Below are 19,704 nucleotides of genomic sequence, written 5' to 3' on the forward strand. Positions count from 1 at the left end.
AGAGGCAAACAGTTGAAGCAAACAGTTAAAAAGCAACAACTTACCCCTGGGACTTAGCTTGTGTGTTAGGGCTGGGGGGTATGGCCAGGGGCGGCAGAGGGACTTTGAGCGGTGAGGTGGGAGTGCTGACACTCCCCTTGGAGGAGACTGAGACGGGGTACCCTCTCCCCACCACGTCTCCCCTCCCCGCTCCTCTAAGGTGTCTGTATCCCCCAGGGAGGGGTAAGGTGTCACACTCCCTCCCCCCTCCTCCCCCCAGAGGTTCACTGCTGATGATGGAGAAGCCTTCATACTCCTCCTGTTCCTCCCCCTCTGTCCCTCCTCCTCCTCTGTGATTTGTTAATCTGTTTCTCCACATGCCTCCTGTGTGTCGGTGCGAGGCAAATAACCCCGCTCCTCCGCGGTGCCGCTCCAGTTCCTGTTGCCGTGAGCGCTGGCTGATGACATCACTTCCTGCGGGTTCGGGGCGAGACAGGAAGCTGAGAGAGGAGGTGAGTGAGCTGAGGCTGTAGAGGGAGATGGCGTCACAGGAGAGACCGTCTGCGCCGCCAAGTGGGGGAGAGAAGGGAGGCTGGGGAAGGTTGAGGGGGAGGGAGAGAGGGAGGGAGTGGGAGGCACACTGGGAGGAGGAGAGAGACTCAAGAGAGGAAGAGCTGTCCAGGCTGAGGCGTTTGGGCAGCTCCGTAGAGTCTGCAGGGAGAGAGGACAAGATGGACAGGTGAGACAGAGGTAAGATGAAATGGTGAAACACAATGCAAGTATAGGAATGTTTTACTTGAAGTCTGGATGCCAGACTATGTAACTAACATACATAACAATGTAGAGTTAAGAGAGAGGGCTTGGAGACTCTTACCAAACAGTGCTAGTAGAGACTGCAGAGCAAAGTGCATGGTCCGTCTGCTAGCCTGTTTACCAGTCTTCAATAGCACCTCCTCCTGTCCTGCCTCACACAGGTCAAAACCTGCAGGGAAACAGAGAAGGGAAAATAATGACACACACCAAACGTCTAGGCTTTAGCTCAATGGGCTAACACAGTCTTGTGACATAAAGGAGACCTGGATTCAAAACCTAGTCGGTCACCCACACTGGCGGTCTAAAAATGAGAAGGGAAAAACCTCTGCTATTATATATCCAACTCTCAGTACAGTGATGACAGACTCACCCAGCGCAGCCAGGAACTCATGACAACCAGGAAGTCTCCACAGCTGGACACTAATGGACACCTGGATGGGAGCCAATGAGAACTCCAGCTCCTTGTCACATGACTGCTGCTGAAACAATACCTGGTGAAGCTGGAGACCGGGAGAGGTAAGTTATTCGCAGCATATTATCGCACTATAATTTCTGCCCTGCCCCCCTTTTTTGTCTCAGTATGAGTTTCTCATGCTAGAAAGCAACACACAACTTACCATTCCCACCATATACTTAACAGCCTTCAAGTGGTGGGTAAGAGGGAGAGAGCGAGAGAGGACTTAAACTGTTAGGAACAGAACATTAGAAAGCAACAGGCCTTGTTAATGAACACCATGCAGGGACCACCACTGTTTATCAGCCATAAAAATGACTCAGGTTATGATGATATTGACCCCATGCAAATATTGCCAGGCTCATCATAGGTATAATCAAATAAAGCATACAGCATGCAAATGAATCAGTGTGCATTGAGGCCTACCTTGTTGATGAGCTGGTCTCCAATCTCAGCAGCAGTGACCAGTTTACAGAGAGCCTGGAAGGCTGCATGAGGCAGACCTGGACGACAGAGAGGATTGATGGACTGACTGATTACCATGTTGGATCTAGAGTATAGTGCTGTGCTGACAGTCTGATTGGTTAATTGATTGATTCACTCCTAAATTGCTAGGTTACCGAGTAGTGACTGCAGGGTGGTGCTGCAGAGCTGCAGCCGGTCTCCAGGGTCAGCCGTAGGGAAGAAGACAGAAGCGGGGAGACCACTGCCGGTACCAGAACAGTCTAACCGGAACCCCACAGCTGACAGCAGGGCCTGCCATCCCGGGACCCCACCAACCTGGGTTCATATAAAACACAGAATAACCAAATACCTGAAGACATTTCACCGAAGTAAAGATGCCGAGCACACACACACATATGAAAACACACCTTATTCTCCACGCTCTGCTGCGAGGTGTACATGGCGTTACTCTGATGACTCTGTATACGCTGGAGAGACTTCTCAACCTGAGGGATGAAGGGAAAGAAATCACATTATTTGGCAAGGCTCTTTAAAGTCTCTTGAATAGACATAGGCAATATGGCAAATGTTTGTGACCAGGTGATGTTGTGCATGTTTGTGACCAGGTGATGTTGTGCATGTTTGTGACCAGGTGATGTTGTGCATGTTTGTGACCAGGTGATGTTGTGCATGTTTGTGACCAGGTGATGTTGTGCATGTTTGTGTTTGTGACCAGGTGATGTTGTGCATGTTTGTGACCAGGTGATGTTGTGCATGTTTGTGACCAGGTGATGTTGTGCATGTTTGTGACCAGGTGATGTTGTGCATGTTTGTGACCAGGTGATGTTGTGCATGTTTGTGACCAGGTGATGTTGTGCATGTTTGTGACCAGGTGATGTTGTGCATGTTTGTGACCAGGTGATGTTGTGCATGTTTGTGACCAGGTGATGTTGTGCATGTTTGTGACCAGGTGATGTTGTGCATGTTTGTGACCAGGTGATGTTGTGCATGTTTGTGACCAGGTGATGTTGTGCATGTTTGTTACCAGGTGATGTTGTGCATGTTTGTTACCAGGTGATGTTGTGCATGTTTGTTACCAGGTGCAGTATAACTCTCAGGGCATCTCTAGCTCTCTCAGGATATTGGAGGATCTCTGCCAGGGCCTGGCCAATCAGAGACGAGGGGCTGTTCAGCTTCACATCACAGCCAATCAACATGAAGCCTGAGAGAAAACAGGAAGAGGAGTGAATCATGTCAATAAATCAATCAAATGTATTTATAAAGCCCTTTTTACATCAGCTGATGTAATGTGTGATCATGCGTGTATGTGTGTATACCATACTAACCTGTCCAGTTAGACGGGTGTGAGAAGTGTGTACTAACCTGCCCAGTTAGAAGGGTGTGTGTACTAACCCGCCCAGTTAGAAGGGTGTGTGTGTGTGTGTACTAACCCGCCCAGTTAGAAGGGTGTGTGTGTGTACTAACCCGCCCAGTTAGAAGGGTGTGTGTGTGTACTAACCCGCCCAGTTAGAAGGGTGTGTGTGTGTACTAACCCGCCCAGTTAGAAGGGTGTGTGTGTGTACTAACCCGCCCAGTTAGAAGGGTGTGTGTGTGTACTAACCCGCCCAGTTAGAAGGGTGTGTGTGTGTACTAACCCGCCCAGTTAGAAGGGTGTGTGTGTGTACTAACCCGCCCAGTTAGAAGGGTGTGTGTGTGTGTACTAACCCGCCCAGTTAGAAGGGTGTGTGTGTGTGTACTAACCCGCCCAGTTAGAAGGGTGTGTGTGTGTACTAACCCACCCAGTTAGAAGGGTGTGTGTGTGTACTAACCTGCCCAGTTAGAAGGGTGTGTGTGTGTACTAACCCGCCCAGTTAGAAGGGTGTGTGTGTGTACTAACCTGTCCAGTTAGACGGGTGTGTGTACTAACCCGCCCAGTTAGAAAAGTGTGTGTGTGTACTAACCTGCCCAGTTAGAAGGGTGTGTGTGTGTACTAACCTGTCCAGTTAGAAGGGTGTGTGTACTAACCCGCCCAGTTAGAAGGGTGTGTGTACTAACACGCCCAGTTAGAAGGGTGTGTGTACTAACCCGCCCAGTTAGAAGGGTGTGTGTGTGTGTACTAACCTGCCCAGTTAGAAGTGTGTGTGTGTGTGTACTAACCTGTCCAGTTAGAAGGGTGTGTGTACTAACCCGCCGAGGTAGAAGGGTGTGTATACTAACCCGCCCAGATAGAAGGGTGTGTGTGTGTACTAACCCGCCCAGTTAGAAGGGTGTGTGTGTACAAACCCGCCCAGTTAGAAGGGTGTGTGTGTACTAACCTGTCCAGTTATAAGGGTGTGTGTACTAACCCGCCCAGTTAGAAGGGTGTGTGTGTGTGTACTAACACGCCCAGTTAGAAGGGTGTGTGTACTAACCCGCCCAGTTAGAAGGGTGTGTGTGTGTGTGTACTAACCCGCCCAGTTAGAAGGGTGTGTGTGTGTACTAACCCGCCCAGTTAGAAGGGTGTGTGTGTGTACTAACCCGCCCAGTTAGAAGGGTGTGTGTGTGTACTAACCCGCCCAGTTAGAAGGGTGTGTGTGTGTACTAACCCACCCAGTTAGAAGGGTGTGTGTGTGTACTAACCTGCCCAGTTAGAAGGGTGTGTGTGTGTACTAACCCGCCCAGTTAGAAGGGTGTGTGTGTGTACTAACCTGTCCAGTTAGACGGGTGTGTGTACTAACCCGCCCAGTTAGAAAAGTGTGTGTGTGTACTAACCTGCCCAGTTAGAAGGGTGTGTGTGTGTAATAACCCGCCCAGTTAGAAGGGTGTGTGTGTACTAACCTGTCCAGTTAGAAGGGTGTGTGTACTAACCCGCCCAGTTAGAAGGGTGTGTGTACTAACACGCCCAGTTAGAAGGGTGTGTGTACTAACCTGCCCAGTTAGAAGGGTGTGTGTGTGTGTACTAACCTGCCCAGTTAGAAGTGTGTGTGTGTGTGTACTAACCTGTCCAGTTAGAAGGGTGTGTGTACTAACCCGCCGAGGTAGAAGGGTGTGTATACTAACCCGCCCAGTTAGAAGGGTGTGTGTGTGTACTAACCCGCCCAGTTAGAAGGGTGTGTGTGTACTAACCTGTCCAGTTATAAGGGTGTGTGTACTAACCCGCCCAGTTAGAAGGGTGTGTGTGTGTGTACTAACCCGCCCAGTTAGAAGGGTGTGTGTGTGTACTAACCCGCCCAGTTAGAAGGGTGTGTGTGTGTGTGTACTAACCCGCCCAGTTAGAAGGGTGTGTGTGTGTACTAACCCGCCCAGTTAGAAGGGTGTGTGTGTGTACTAACCCGCCCAGTTAGAAGGGTGTGTGTGTGTACTAACCCGCCCAGTTAGAAGGGTGTGTGTGTGTACTAACCCGCCCAGTTAGAAGGGTGTGTGTGTGTACTAACCCGCCCAGTTAGAAGGGTGTGTGTGTGTGTACTAACCCGCCCAGTTAGAAGGGTGTGTGTGTGTACTAACCCACCCAGTTAGAAGGGTGTGTGTGTGTACTAACCTGCCCAGTTAGAAGGGTGTGTGTGTGTACTAACCCGCCCAGTTAGAAGGGTGTGTGTGTGTGTACTAACCTGTCCAGTTAGACGGGTGTGTGTACTAACCCGCCCAGTTAGAAAAGTGTGTGTGTGTACTAACCTGCCCAGTTAGAAGGGTGTGTGTGTGTACTAACCCGCCCAGTTAGAAGGGTGTGTGTGTACTAACCTGTCCAGTTATAAGGGTGTGTGTACTAACCCGCCCAGTTAGAAGGGTGTGTGTGTGTGTACTAACCCGCCCAGTTAGAAGGGTGTGTGTGTGTACTAACCCGCCCAGTTAGAAGGGTGTGTGTGTGTGTACTAACCCGCCCAGTTAGAAGGGTGTGTGTGTACTAACCCGCCCAGTTAGAAGGGTGTGTGTGTGTGTGTACTAACCTGCCCAGTTAGAAGGGTGTGTGTGTGTGTACTAACCCGCCCAGGTAGACGGGTGTGTGTGTGTGTACTAACACGCCCAGTTAGAAGGGTGTGTGTACTAACCCGCCCAGTTAGAAGGGTGTGTGTACTAACCCGCCCAGTTAGAAGGGTGTGTGTGTACTAACCCGCCCAGTTAGAAGGGTGTGTGTGTGTGTACTAACCCGCCCAGTTAGAAGGGTGTGTGTGTGTACTAGAAGGGTGTGTGTGTACTAACCCGCCCAGTTAGAAGGGTGTGTGTGTGTGTACTAACCTGCCCAGTTAGAAGGGTGTGTGTGTGTACTAACCCGCCCAGGTAGACGGGTGTGAGAAGTGTGTACTAACCTGCCCAGTTAGAAGGGTGTGTGTACTAACCCGCCCAGTTAGAAGGGTGTGTGTGTGTACTAACCCGCCCAGTTAGAAGGGTGTGTGTGTGTACTAACCCGCCCAGTTAGAAGGGTGTGTGTGTGTACTAACCCGCCCAGTTAGAAGGGTGTGTGTGTGTACTAACCCGCCCAGTTAGAAGGGTGTGTGTGTGTACTAACCTGCCCAGTTAGAAGGGTGTGTGTGTGTACTAACCCGCCCAGTTAGAAGGGTGTGTGTGTGTACTAACCTGCCCAGTTAGAAGGGTGTGTGTGTGTACTAACCGCCAGTTAGAAGGGCCCAGTTAGAAGGGTGTGTGTGTGTACTAACCCGTTAGAAGGGTGTGTGTACCAGTTAGAAGGGTGTGTGTGTGTGTACTAACCTGCCCAGTTAGAAGGGTGTGTGTGTGTACTAACCTGTCCAGTTAGAAGGGTGTGTGTACTAACCTGCCCAGTTAGAAGGGTGTGTGTACTAACCCGCCCAGTTAGAAGGGTGTGTACTAACCCCAGTGAAGGGTGTGTGTGTGTACTAACCCGCCCAGTTAGAAGGGTGTGTGTGTACTAACCTGTCCAGTTAGAAGGGTGTGTGTACTAACCTGCCCAGTTAGAAGGGTGTGTGTGTGTGTGTACTAACCCGCCCAGTTAGAAGGGTGTGTGTGTGTACTAACCCGCCCAGTTAGAAGGGTGTGTGTGTGTGTACTAACCCGCCCAGTTAGAAGGGTGTGTGTGTGTACTAACCCACCCAGTTAGAAGGGTGTGTGTGTGTACTAACCTGCCCAGTTAGAAGGGTGTGTGTGTGTACTAACCCGCCCAGTTAGAAGGGTGTGTGTGTGTACTAACCCGCCCAGTTAGAAGGGTGTGTGTGTACTAACCCGCCCAGTTAGAAAAGTGTGTGTGTGTACTAACCTGCCCAGTTAGAAGGGTGTGTGTGTGTACTAACCCGCCCAGTTAGAAGGGTGTGTGTGTACTAACCTGTCCAGTTAGAAGGGTGTGTGTACTAACCCGCCCAGTTAGAAGGGTGTGTGTACTAACCCGCCCAGTTAGAAGGGTGTGTGTGTGTGTGTACTAACCCGCCCAGTTAGAAGGGTGTGTGTGTGTACTAACCCGCCCAGTTAGAAGGGTGTGTGTGTGTACTAACCCGCCCAGTTAGAAGGGTGTGTGTGTGTACTAACCCGCCCAGTTAGAAGGGTGTGTGTGTGTACTAACCCGCCCAGTTAGAAGGGTGTGTGTGTGTGTACTAACCCGCCCAGTTAGAAGGGTGTGTGTGTGTACTAACCCACCCAGTTAGAAGGGTGTGTGTGTGTACTAACCTGCCCAGTTAGAAGGGTGTGTGTGTGTACTAACCCGCCCAGTTAGAAGGGTGTGTGTGTGTGTACTAACCTGTCCAGTTAGACGGGTGTGTGTACTAACCCGCCCAGTTAGAAAAGTGTGTGTGTGTACTAACCTGCCCAGTTAGAAGGGTGTGTGTGTGTACTAACCTGTCCAGTTAGAAGGGTGTGTGTACTAACCCGCCCAGTTAGAAGGGTGTGTGTACTAACACGCCCAGTTAGAAGGGTGTGTGTACTAACCCGCCCAGTTAGAAGGGTGTGTGTGTGTGTACTAACCTGCCCAGTTAGAAGTGTGTGTGTGTGTGTACTAACCTGTCCAGTTAGAAGGGTGTGTGTACTAACCCGCCGAGGTAGAAGGGTGTGTATACTAACCCGCCCAGTTAGAAGGGTGTGTGTGTGTACTAACCCGCCCAGTTAGAAGGGTGTGTGTGTACTAACCTGTCCAGTTAGAAGGGTGTGTGTGTGAAGGGTGTGTACTAACCCGCCCAGTTAGAAGGGTGTGTGTGTGTGTACTAACCCGCCCAGTTAGAAGGGTGTGTGTGTACTAACCCGCCCAGTTAGAAGGGTGTGTGTGTGTGTACTAACCTGCCCAGTTAGAAACCCGGGTGTGTGTGTGTGTACTAACCGCCCAGTTAGAAGGGTGTGTTAGAAGGGTGTGTGTGTGTGTACTAACCCGCCCAGTTAGAAGGGTGTGTGTGTGTACTAACCCGCCCAGTTAGAAGGGTGTGTGTGTGTACTAACCCGCCCAGTTAGAAGGGTGTGTGTGTGTACTAACCCGCCCAGTTAGAAGGGTGTGTGTGTGTACTAACCCACCCAGTTAGAAGGGTGTGTGTGTGTACTAACCTGCCCAGTTAGAAGGGTGTGTGTGTGTACTAACCCGCCCAGTTAGAAGGGTGTGTGTGTGTACTAACCTGTCCAGTTAGACGGGTGTGTGTACCCCGCCCAGTTAGAAAAGTGTGTGTGTGTACTAACCTGCCCAGTTAGAAGGGTGTGTGTGTGTACTAACCTGCCCAGTTAGAAGGGTGTGTGTGTACTAACCCGCCCAGTTAGAAGGGTGTGTGTGTGTGTACTAACCGCCCAGTTAGAAGGGTGTGTGTACTAACCCGCCCAGTTAGAAGGGTGTGTGTGTGTACTAACCTGCCCAGTTAGAAGGTGTGTGTGTGTGTACTAACCTGTCCAGTTAGAAGGGTGTGTGTGGGTGAAGGGTGTGTACTAACCCGCCCAGTTAGAAGGGTGTGTGTGTACTAACCCGCCCAGTTAGAAGGGTGTGTGTGTACTAACCTGCCCAGTTAGAAGGGTGTGTGTGTGTACTAACCCGCCCAGTTAGAAGGGTGTGTGAAGTGTGTACTAACCTGCCCAGTTAGAAGGGTGTGTGTACTAACCCGCCCAGTTAGAAGGGTGTGTGTGTGTACTAACCCGCCCAGTTAGAAGGGTGTGTGTGTGTACTAACCCGCCCAGTTAGAAGGGTGTGTGTGTGTACTAACCCGCCCAGTTAGAAGGGTGTGTGTGTGTACTAACCCGCCCAGTTAGAAGGGTGTGTGTGTGTACTAACCTGCCCAGTTAGAAGGGTGTGTGTGTGTACTAACCCGCCCAGTTAGAAGGGTGTGTGTGTGTGTACTAACCCGCCCAGTTAGAAGGGTGTGTGTGTGTACTAACCCGTGTGTGTGTACCAGTTAGAAGGGTGTGTGTGTGTACTAACCTGCCCAGTTAGAAGGGTGTGTGTGTGTACTAACCCGCCCAGTTAGAAGGGTGTGTGTGTGTGTACTAACCTGTCCAGTTAGAAGGGTGTGTGTACTAACCCGCCCAGTTAGAAAAGGTGTGTGTGTGTGTACTAACCTGCCCAGTTAGAAGGGTGTGTGTGTGTACTAACCCGCCCAGTTAGAAGGGTGTGTGTGTACTAACCCGCCCAGTTAGAAGGGTGTGTGTACTAACACGCCCAGTTAGAAGGGTGTGTGTACTAACCCGCCCAGTTAGAAGGGTGTGTGTGTGTGTACTAACCTGCCCAGTTAGAAGTGTGTGTGTGTGTGTACTAACCTGTCCAGTTAGAAGGGTGTGTGTGTGAAGGGTGTGTATACTAACCCGCCCAGTTAGAAGGGTGTGTGTGTGTACTAACCCGCCCAGTTAGAAGGGTGTGTGTGTACTAACCTGTCCAGTTATAAGGGTGTGTGTACTAACCCGCCCAGTTAGAAGGGTGTGTGTGTGTACTAACCCGCCCAGTTAGAAGGGTGTGTGTGTGTGTGTACTAACCCGCCCAGTTAGAAGGGTGTGTGTGTGTGTACTAACCCGCCCAGTTAGAAGGGTGTGTGTGTACTAACCCGCCCAGTTAGAAGGGTGTGTGTGTGTGTACTAACCTGCCCAGTTAGAAGGGTGTGTGTGTGTACTAACCCGCCCAGGTAGACGGGTGTGTGTGTGTGTGTGTACTAACCTGCCCAGTTAGAAGGGTGTGTGTGTGTGTGTACTAACCTGCCCAGTTAGAAGGGTGTGTGTGTGTACTAACCCCCAGTTAGAAGGGTGTGTGTACTAACCTGCCCAGTTAGAAGGGTGTGTGTGTGTACTAACCCGCCCAGGTAGACGGGTGTGTGTGTGTGTACTAACACGCCCAGTTAGAAGGGTGTGTGTACTAACCCGCCCAGTTAGAAGGGTGTGTGTGTGTGTGTACTAACCCGCCCAGTTAGAAGGGTGTGTGTGTGTACTAACCCGCCCAGTTAGAAGGGTGTGTGTGTGTACTAACCCGCCCAGTTAGAAGGGTGTGTGTGTGTGTACTAACCCGCCCAGTTAGAAGGGTGTGTGTGTGTACTAACCCGCCCAGTTAGAAGGGTGTGTGTGTGTACTAACCTGCCCAGTTAGAAGGGTGTGTGTGTGTACTAACCCGCCCAGTTAGAAGGGTGTGTGTGTGTGTACTAACCTGTCCAGTTAGAAGGGTGTGTGTGTGTGTACTAACCCGCCCAGTTAGAAGGTGTGTGTGTACTAACCTGCCCAGTTAGAAGGGTGTGTGTGTGTACTAACCTAACCCCCAGTTAGAAGGGTGTGTGTGTGTGTACTAACCCACCCAGTTAGAAGGGTGTGTGTGTGTACTAACCCGCCCAGTTAGAAGGGTGTGTGTGTGTACTAACCTGCCCAGTTAGAAGGGTGTGTGTGTGTACTAACCTGTCCAGTTAGAAGGGTGTGTGTACTAACCCGCCCAGTTAGAAGGGTGTGTGTACTAACCCGCCCAGTTAGAAGGGTGTGTGTGTGTACTAACCCGCCCAGTTAGAAGGGTGTGTGTGTACTAACCTGTCCAGTTAGAAGGGTGTGTGTACTAACCCGCCCAGTTAGAAGGGTGTGTGTACTAACCCGCCCAGTTAGAAGGGTGTGTGTGTGTGTGTACTAACCCGCCCAGTTAGAAGGTGTGTGTGTGTGTGTACTAACCCGCCCAGTTAGAAGGGTGTGTGTGTGTACTAACCCGCCCAGTTAGAAGGGTGTGTGTGTGTACTAACCCGCCCAGTTAGAAGGGTGTGTGTGTGTACTAACCCGCCCAGTTAGAAGGTGTGTGTGTGTGTACTAACCCGCCCAGTTAGAAGGGTGTGTGTACTAACCCGCCCAGTTAGAAGTGTGTGTGTGTACTAACCCGCCCAGTTAGAAGGGTGTGTGTGTACTAACCCGCCCAGTTAGAAGGGTGTGTGTGTGTACTAACCCACCCAGTTAGAAGGGTGTGTGTGTGTACTAACCTGCCCAGTTAGAAGGGTGTGTGTGTGTACTAACCCGCCCAGTTAGAAGGGTGTGTGTGTGTACTAACCTGTCCAGTTAGACGGGTGTGTGTACTAACCCGCCCAGTTAGAAAAGTGTGTGTGTGTACTAACCTGCCCAGTTAGAAGGGTGTGTGTGTGTACTAACCCGCCCAGTTAGAAGGGTGTGTGTGTGTACTAACCCGCCCAGTTAGAAGGGTGTGTGTGTACTAACCCGCCCAGTTAGAAGGGTGTGTGTACTAACCTGCCCAGTTAGAAGGGTGTGTGTGTGTGTACTAACCTGCCCAGTTAGAAGTGTGTGTGTGTGTACTAACCTGTCCAGTTAGAAGGGTGTGTGTAGAAGGGTGTGTACTAACCCGCCCAGTTAGAAGGTGTGTGTGTGTGTGTACTAACCCGCCCAGTTAGAAGGGTGTGTGTGTGTAACCTGTCCAGTTATAAGGGTGTGTACTAACCCGCCCAGTTAGAAGGGTGTGTGTGTGTGTACTAACCCGCCCAGTTAGAAGGGTGTGTGTGTGTACTAACCCGCCCAGTTAGAAGTGTGTGTGTGTGTACTAACCCGCCCAGTTAGAAGGGTGTGTGTGTACTAACCCGCCCAGTTAGAAGGGTGTGTGTGTGTGTACTAACCTGCCCAGTTAGAAGGGTGTGTGTGTGTACTAACCCGCCCAGTTAGAAGGTGTGTGTGTGTGTACTAACCCGCCCAGTTAGAAGGTGTGTGTGTACTAACCCGCCCAGTTAGAAGTGTGTGTGTGTGTGTACTAACCTGCCCAGTTAGAAGGGTGTGTGTGTGTACTAACCTGCCCAGTTAGAAGTGTGTGTGTGTGTACTAACCCACCCAGTTAGAAGTGTGTGTGTGTGTACTAACCCGCCCAGTTAGAAGGTGTGTGTGTGTACTAACCCGCCCAGTTAGAAGGGTGTGTGTGTGTGTACTAACCCGCCCAGTTAGAAGGGTGTGTGTGTGTACTAACCCGCCCAGTTAGAAGGGTGTGTGTGTGTACTAACCCGCCCAGTTAGAAGGGTGTGTGTGTATACTAACCCGCCCAGTTAGAAGGGTGTGTGTGTGTACTAACCTGCCCAGTTAGAAGGGTGTGTGTGTACTAACCCGCCCAGTTAGAAGGGTGTGTGTGTGTACTAACCTGCCCAGTTAGAAGGGTGTGTGTGTGTACTAACCCGCCCAGTTAGAAGTGTGTGTGTGTACTAACCTGCCCAGTTAGAAGGGTGTGTGTACTAACCCGCCCAGTTAGAAGGTGTGTGTATGTACTAACCCGCCCAGTTAGAAGGTGTGTGTGTGTGTACTAACCTGCCCAGTTAGAAGGGTGTGTGTGTGTACTAACCTGCCCAGTTAGAAGGGTGTGTGTACTAACCCGCCCAGTTAGAAGGGTGTGTGTGTGTACTAACCCGCCCAGTTAGAAGGGTGTGTGTGTGTACTAACCTGCCCAGTTAGAAGGGTGTGTGTACTAACCCGCCCAGTTAGAAGGGTGTGTGTGTGTGTACTAACCTGCCCAGTTAGAAGGGTGTGTGTGTGTACTAACCTGCCCAGTTAGAAGTGTGTGTGTGTGTGTACTAACCCGCCCAGTTAGAAGGGTGTGTGTGTACTAACCCGCCCAGTTAGAAGGGTGTGTGTGTGTACTAACCTGCCCAGTTAGAAGTGTGTGTGTGTGTGTACTAACCCGCCCAGTTAGAAGTGTGTGTGTGTGTACTAACCCGCCCAGTTAGAAGGGTGTGTGTGTGTGTACTAACCCGCCCAGTTAGAAGGGTGTGTACTAACCCGCCCAGTTAGAAGGTGTGTGTGTGTACTAACCCGCCCAGTTAGAAGGGTGTGTGTGTGTACTAACCTGCCCAGTTAGAAGGGTGTGTGTGTGTACTAACCTGCCCAGTTAGAAGGGTGTGTGTACTAACCCGCCCAGTTAGAAGGTGTGTGTGTGTGTGTACTAACCCGCCCAGTTAGAAGGGTGTGTGTGTGTACTAACCCGCCCAGTTAGAAGTGTGTGTGTGTGTGTACTAACCTGCCCAGTTAGAAGGGTGTGTGTGTGTGTACTAACCCGCCCAGTTAGAAGGTGTGTGTGTGTACTAACCCGCCCAGTTAGAAGTGTGTGTGTGTGTACTAACCTGCCCAGTTAGAAGTGGTGTGTGTGTGTACTAACCCGCCCAGTTAGAAGGGTGTGTGTGTACTAACCCGCCCAGTTAGAAGTGGTGTGTGTGTGTGTACTAACCCGCCCAGTTAGAAGGTGTGTGTGTAAACCCGCCCAGTTAGAAGGGTGTGTGTGTACTAACCTGCCCAGTTAGAAGTGTGTGTGTGTGTACTAACCTGTCCAGTTAGAAGTGTGTGTACTAACCCGCCGAGTTAGAAGGGTGTGTATACTAACCCGCCCAGTTAGAAGGGTGTGTGTGTGTACTAACCCGCCCAGTTAGAAGGGTGTGTGTGTACTAACCTGTCCAGTTATAAGGGTGTGTGTACTAACCCGCCCAGTTAGAAGTGTGTGTGTGTGTGTGTACTAACCTGCCCAGTTAGAAGTGTGTGTGTGTGTGTACTAACCTGCCCAGTTAGAAGTGTGTGTGTGTGTACTAACCCGCCCAGTTAGAAGGTGTGTGTGTGTACTAACCCGCCCAGTTAGAAGGGTGTGTGTGTGTACTAACCCGCCCAGTTAGAAGGGTGTGTGTGTGTACTAACCTGCCCAGTTAGAAGGGTGTGTGTGTACTAACCTGCCCAGTTAGAAGGGTGTGTGTGTACTAACCCGCCCAGTTAGAAGTGTGTGTGTGTGTGTGTGTACTAACCTGCCCAGTTAGAAGGGTGTGTGTGTGTACTAACCCGCCCAGTTAGAAGGTGTGTGTGTGTGTACTAACCCGCCCAGTTAGAAGGGTGTGTGTGTACTAACCTGCCCAGTTAGGTAAGACTAACCCGCCCAGTTAGAAGTGTGTGTGTGTGTGTACTAACCCGCCCAGTTAGAAGGTGTGTGTGTGTACTAACCCGCCCAGTTAGAAGGGTGTGTGTGTGTGTACTAACCCGCCCAGTTAGAAGGGTGTGTGTGTGTACTAACCCGCCCAGTTAGAAGGGTGTGTGTGTACTAACCCGCCCAGTTAGAAGGGTGTGTGTGTGTGTACTAACCTGCCCAGTTAGAAGGGTGTGTGTGTGTACTAACCCGCCCAGTTAGAAGGTGTGTGTGTGTGTACTAACCCGCCCAGTTAGAAGGGTGTGTGTGTACTAACCCGCCCAGTTAGAAGGGTGTGTGTGTGTACTAACCCGCCCAGTTAGAAGGGTGTGTGTGTGTGTACTAACCCGCCCAGTTAGAAGGGTGTGTGTACTAACCCGCCCAGTTAGAGTGTGTGTGTGTACTAACCTGCCCAGTTAGAAGTGTGTGTGTGTGTACTAACCTGCCCAGTTAGAAGTGTGTGTGTGTGCCCAGTTAGAAGGGTGTGTACTAACCCGCCCAGTTAGAAGTGTGTGTGTGTACTAACCCGCCCAGTTAGAAGGGTGTGTGTGTACTAACCCGCCCAGTTAGAAGGTGTGTGTGTGTGTACTAACCTGCCCAGTTAGAAGTGTGTGTGTGTGTGTGCTAACCTGCCCAGTTAGAAGTGGTGTGTGTGTACTAACCTGCCCAGTTAGAAGTGTGTGTGTGTGTACTAACCTGCCCAGTTAGAAGTGTGTGTGTGTGTGTGTACTAACCCGCCCAGTTAGAAGGTGTGTGTGTGTGTACTAACCCGCCCAGTTAGAAGTGGTGTGTGTACTAACCCGCCCAGTTAGAAGGGTGTGTGTGTGTACTAACCCGCCCAGTTAGAAGGTGTGTGTACTAACCCGCCCAGTTAGAAGGGTGTGTGTGTGTACTAACCCGCCCAGTTAGAAGGGTGTGTGTGTGTGTGTGTGTGTGTACTAACCCGCCCAGTTAGAAGGGTGTGTGTGTGTACTAACCCGCCCAGTTAGAAGGGTGTGTGTGTGTACTAACCCGCCCAGTTAGAAGGGTGTGTGTGTGTGTGTACTAACCCGCCCAGTTAGAAGGTGTGTGTGTGTGTACTAACCTGCCCAGTTAGAAGGGTAGAGTTAGAAGTGTGTGTGTGTGTGTACTAACCCGCCCAGTTAGAAGGGTACTAACCCGCCCAGTTAGAAGGGTGTGTGTGTGTACTAACCTGCCCAGTTAGAAGGGTGTGTGTGTGTACTAACCCGCCCAGTTAGAAGGGTGTGTGTGTGTACTAACCCGCCCAGTTAGAAGTGTGTGTGTGTGTGTACTAACCCGCCCAGTTAGAAGTGGTGTGTGTGTGTAACTAACCGCCCAGTTAGAAGTGTGTGTGTGTACTAACCTGCCCAGTTAGAAGGGTGTGTGTGTGTACTAACCCGCCCAGTTAGAAGTGTGTGTGTGTGTGTACTAACCCGCCCAGTTAGAAGGTGTGTGTGTACTAACCCGCCCAGTTAGAAGGGTGTGTGTGTGTACTAACCCGCCCAGTTAGAAGGGTGTGTGTACTAACCCGCCCAGTTAGAAGGAAGTGTGTGTGTACTAACCTGCCCAGTTAGAAGTGTGTGTGTGTGTACTAACCTGCCCAGTTAGAAGGGTGTGTGTGTGTGTACTAACCCGCCCAGTTAGAAGGGTGTGTGTGTGTACTAACCTGCCCAGTTAGAAGTGTGTGTGTGTGTACTAACCCCAGTTAGAAGTGTGTGTGTGTGTGTAACCCGCCCAGTTAGAAGTGTGTGTGTGTGTACTAACCCGTTAGAAGTGTGTGTGTGTGTACTAACCTGCCCAGTTAGAAGTGTGTGTGTGTGTACTAACCCGCCCAGTTAGAAGTGTGTGTGTGTGTACTAACCCGCCCAGTTAGAAATGTGTGTGTGTGTACTAACCCGCCCAGTTAGAAGGGTGTGTGTGTGTGTACTAACCCGCCCAGTTAGAAGGGTGTGTGTGTGTACTAACCCTGTCCAGTTAGAAGGGTGTGTGTGTGTACTAACCCGCCCAGTTAGAAGGTGTGTGTACTAACCCGCCCAGTTAGAAGTGTGTGTGTGTGTGTGTGTACTAACCTGCCCAGTTAGAAGGGTGTGTGTGTACTAACCCGCCCAGTTAGAAGGGTGTGTGTGTGTACGGGTGTGTGTGTGTGTACTAACCCGCCCAGTTAGAAGGTGTGTGTGTGTACTAACCCGCCCAGTTAGAAGGGTGTGTGTGTACTAACCTGCCCAGTTAGAAGGGTGTACTAACCCGCCCAGTTAGAAGTGTGTGTGTGTGTGTACTAACCCGCCCAGTTAGAAGTGTGTGTGTGTGTACTAACCTGCCCAGTTAGAAGGGTGTGTGTGTGTACTAACCCGCCCAGTTAGAAATGGTGTGTGTGTGTACTAACCCGCCCAGTTAGAAGGGTGTGTGTACTAACCCGCCCAGTTAGAAGTGTGTGTGTGTGTACTAACCTGCCCAGTTAGAAGGGTGTGTGTGTACTAACCCGCCCAGTTAGAAGGGTGTGTGTGTGTACTAACCCGCCCAGTTAGAAGGTGTGTGTGTGTACTAACCTGCCCAGTTAGAAGGGTGTGTGTGTACTAACCCGCCCAGTTAGAAGTGTGTGTGTGTGTGTGTGTACTAACCCGCCCAGTTAGAAGGGTGTGTGTGTACTAACCCGCCCAGTTAGAAGTGTGTGTGTGTGTGTGTGTGTGTGTGTGTACTAACCTGCCCAGTTAGAAGGGTGTGTGTGTGTGTACTAACCCGCCCAGTTAGAAGTGTGTGTGTGTGTACTAACCCACCAGTTAGACGGAAGGGTGTGTGTACTAACTCCGCCCAGTTAGAAGGTGTGTGTGTGTGTACTAACCTGCCCAGTTAGAAGGGTGTGTGTGTGTAACCCGCCCAGTTAGAAGTGTGTGTGTGTGTGTGCCCAGTTAGAAGGGTGTGTGTGTGTGTACTAACCTGCCCAGTTAGAAGTGTGTGTGTGTGTGAAGGGTGTGTGTACTAACCCGCCCAGTTAGAAGGGTGTGTGTGTGTACTAACCCGCCCAGTTAGAAGGGTGTGTGTGCCCAGTTAGAAGGTGTGTACTAACCCGCCCAGTTAGTTAGTGTGTGTACTAACCTGCCCAGTTATAAGGGTGTGTGTACTACTAACCTGCCCAGTTAGAACTAACCTGCCCAGTTAGAAGTGTGTGTGTGTGTGTGTAACCTGCCCAGTTAGAAGGGTGTGTGTGTGTACTAACCCGGCCAGTTAGAAGGGTGTGTGTGTGTACTAACCCGCCCAGTTAGAAGTGTGTGTGTGTGTGTGTACTAACCCGCCCAGTTAGAAGGGTGTGTGTGTGTACTAACCCGCCCAGTTAGAAGGGTGTGTGTGTGTACTAACCCGCCCAGTTAGAAGTGTGTGTGTGTGTGTACTAACCCGCCCAGTTAGAAGTGTGTGTGTGTGTGTACTAACCCGCCCAGTTAGAAGGTGTGTGTGTGTGTACTAACCCGCCCAGTTAGACGGGTGTGTGTGTGTGTGTGTACTAACCCGCCCAGTTAGACGGGTGTGTGTACTAACCCGCCCAGTTAGGTGTGTGTGTGTGTGTACTAACCCGCCCAGTTAGAAGTGTGTGTGTGTGTGTACTAACCCGCCCAGTTAGACGGGTGTGTGTGTGTACTAACCCGCCCAGTTAGACGGGTGTGTGTACTAACCCGCCCAGTTAGAAGGGTGTGTGTGTACTAACCCGCCCAGTTAGAAGGGTGTGTGTGTACTAACCCGCCCAGTTAGAAGTGGTGTGTGTGTGTACTAACCCGCCCAGTTAGAAGTGTGTACTAACCTGCCCAGTTAGAAGTGTGTGTGTGTGTGTACTAACCTGCCCAGTTAGAAGTGTGTGTGTGTGTGTGTACTAACCTGCCCAGTTAGAAGTGTGTGTGTGTGTACTAACCCGCCCAGTTAGAAGTGTGTGTGTGTGTACTAACCCGCCCAGTTAGAAATGTGTGTGTGTGTACTAACCCGCCCAGTTAGAAGTGTGTGTGTGTGTGTGTACTAACCCGCCCAGTTAGAAGTGTGTGTGTGTACTAACCCGCCCAGTTAGACGGGTGTGTGTGTGTGTACTAACCCGCCCAGTTAGAAGGGTGTGTGTACTAACCCGCCCAGTTAGAAGGGTGTGTGTACTAACCCGCCCAGTTAGAAGGGTGTGTGTGTGTGTACTAACCTGCCCAGTTAGAAGTGTGTGTGTGGGTGTACTAACCTGTCCAGTTAGAAGGGTGTGTGTACTAACCCGCCGAGGTAGAAGGGTGTGTATACTAACCCGCCCAGTTAGAAGGGTGTGTGTGTGTACTAACCCGCCCAGTTAGAAGGGTGTGTGTGTACTAACCTGTCCAGTTATAAGGGTGTGTGTACTAACCCGCCCAGTTAGAAGTGTGTGTGTGTGTGTACTAACCTGCCCAGTTAGAAGTGTGTGTGTGTGTACTAACCTGCCCAGTTAGAAGTGTGTGTGTGTGTACTAACCCGCCCAGTTAGAAATGTGTGTGTGTGTACTAACCCGCCCAGTTAGAAGTGTGTGTGTGTGTACTAACCCGCCCAGTTAGAAGGGTGTGTGTGTGTACTAACACGCCCAGTTAGAAGGGTGTGTGTACTAACCCGCCCAGTTAGAAGGGTGTGTGTACTAACCCGCCCAGTTAGAAGTGTGTGTGTGTGTGTGTACTAACCTGCCCAGTTAGAAGGGTGTGTGTGTGTACTAACCCGCCCAGTTAGACGGGTGTGTGTGTGTGTACTAACCTGCCCAGTTATAAGGGTGTGTGTACTAACCCGCCCAGTTAGTAGTGTGTGTGTGTGTGTGTGTGTGTGTGTACTAACCTGCCCAGTTAGAAGTGTGTGTGTGTGTGTGTGTACTAACCCGCCCAGTTAGACCGGTGTGTGTGTGTGTACTAACCCGGCCAGTTAGAAGGGTGTGTGTGTGTACTAACCCGCCCAGTTAGACGGGTGTGTGTGTGTATACTAACCCGCCCAGTTAGAAGGGTGTGTGTACTAACCCGCCCAGTTAGAAGTGTGTGTGTGTGTGTGTACTAACCTGCCCAGTTAGAAGGGTGTGTGTGTGTACTAACCCGCCCAGTTAGAAGTGTGTGTGTGTGTACAGTTAGACGGGTGTGTGTGTGTGTACTAACCTGCCCAGTTATAAGGGTGTGTGTACTAAACCGCCCAGTTAGTAGTGTGTGTGAGTGTGTGTGTGTGTGTGTGTGTGTACTAACCTGCCCAGTTAGAATTGTGTGTGTGTGTGTGTGTGTACTAACCCGCCCAGTTAGACCGGTGTGTGTGTGTGTACTAACCCGGCCAGTTAGAAGGGTGTGTGTGTGTACTAACCCGCCCAGTTAGAAGGGTGTGTGTGTGTACTAACCTGCCCAGTTAGAAGGGTGTGTGTGTGTACTAACCCGCCCAGTTAGAAGGGTGTGTGTGTGTGTACTAACCCGCCCAGTTAGAAGGGTGTGTGTGTGTACTAACCTGTCCAGTTAGACGGGTGTGTGTACTAACCCGTCCAGTTAGACGGGTGTGTGTACTAACCCGTCCAGTTAGACGGGTGTGTGTACTAACCCGTCCAGTTAGACAGGTGTGTGTACTAACCCGCCCAGTTAGAAGTGTGTGTGTGTGTACTAACCCACCCAGTTAGAAGGTGTGTGTGTGTGTCCTAACCCGCCCAGTTAGAAGGGTGTGTGTACTAACCCGCCCAGTTAGAAGGGTGTGTGTGTGTGTACTAACCCGCCCAGTTAGACGGGTGTGTGTG

At 50.8% G+C, this 19,704-nt stretch overlaps 1 protein-coding gene across 2 annotated transcripts in view; it reads right to left on the reverse strand.

The window, feature by feature from the left end:
• The window catches only part of LOC115105899 (tetratricopeptide repeat protein 28-like), a 238,519-nt gene that overhangs the window by 2,543 nt on the left and 216,272 nt on the right, over positions 1-19,704 (reverse strand). The window contains exons 30-37 of one of the 2 annotated variants that reach the window (XM_065007504.1): positions 2,788-2,912; positions 2,119-2,196; positions 1,867-2,026; positions 1,673-1,749; positions 1,410-1,433; positions 1,163-1,292; positions 854-961; positions 45-690 (exon numbers count right to left, since the gene is read on the reverse strand). In XM_065007504.1, coding sequence (XP_064863576.1) covers positions 45-690; positions 854-961; positions 1,163-1,292; positions 1,410-1,433; positions 1,673-1,749; positions 1,867-2,026; positions 2,119-2,196; positions 2,788-2,912 — 1,348 coding nt within the window. The remainder of the gene's footprint in view (positions 1-44; positions 691-853; positions 962-1,162; positions 1,293-1,409; positions 1,434-1,672; positions 1,750-1,866; positions 2,027-2,118; positions 2,197-2,787; positions 2,913-19,704) is intronic. The other variant, XM_065007505.1, reaches the window with a different exon arrangement.

This window comes from Oncorhynchus nerka, linkage group LG22 (assembly GCF_034236695.1).
Source record: "Oncorhynchus nerka isolate Pitt River linkage group LG22, Oner_Uvic_2.0, whole genome shotgun sequence".
Taxonomy (NCBI): Eukaryota; Metazoa; Chordata; class Actinopteri; order Salmoniformes; family Salmonidae; genus Oncorhynchus; species Oncorhynchus nerka.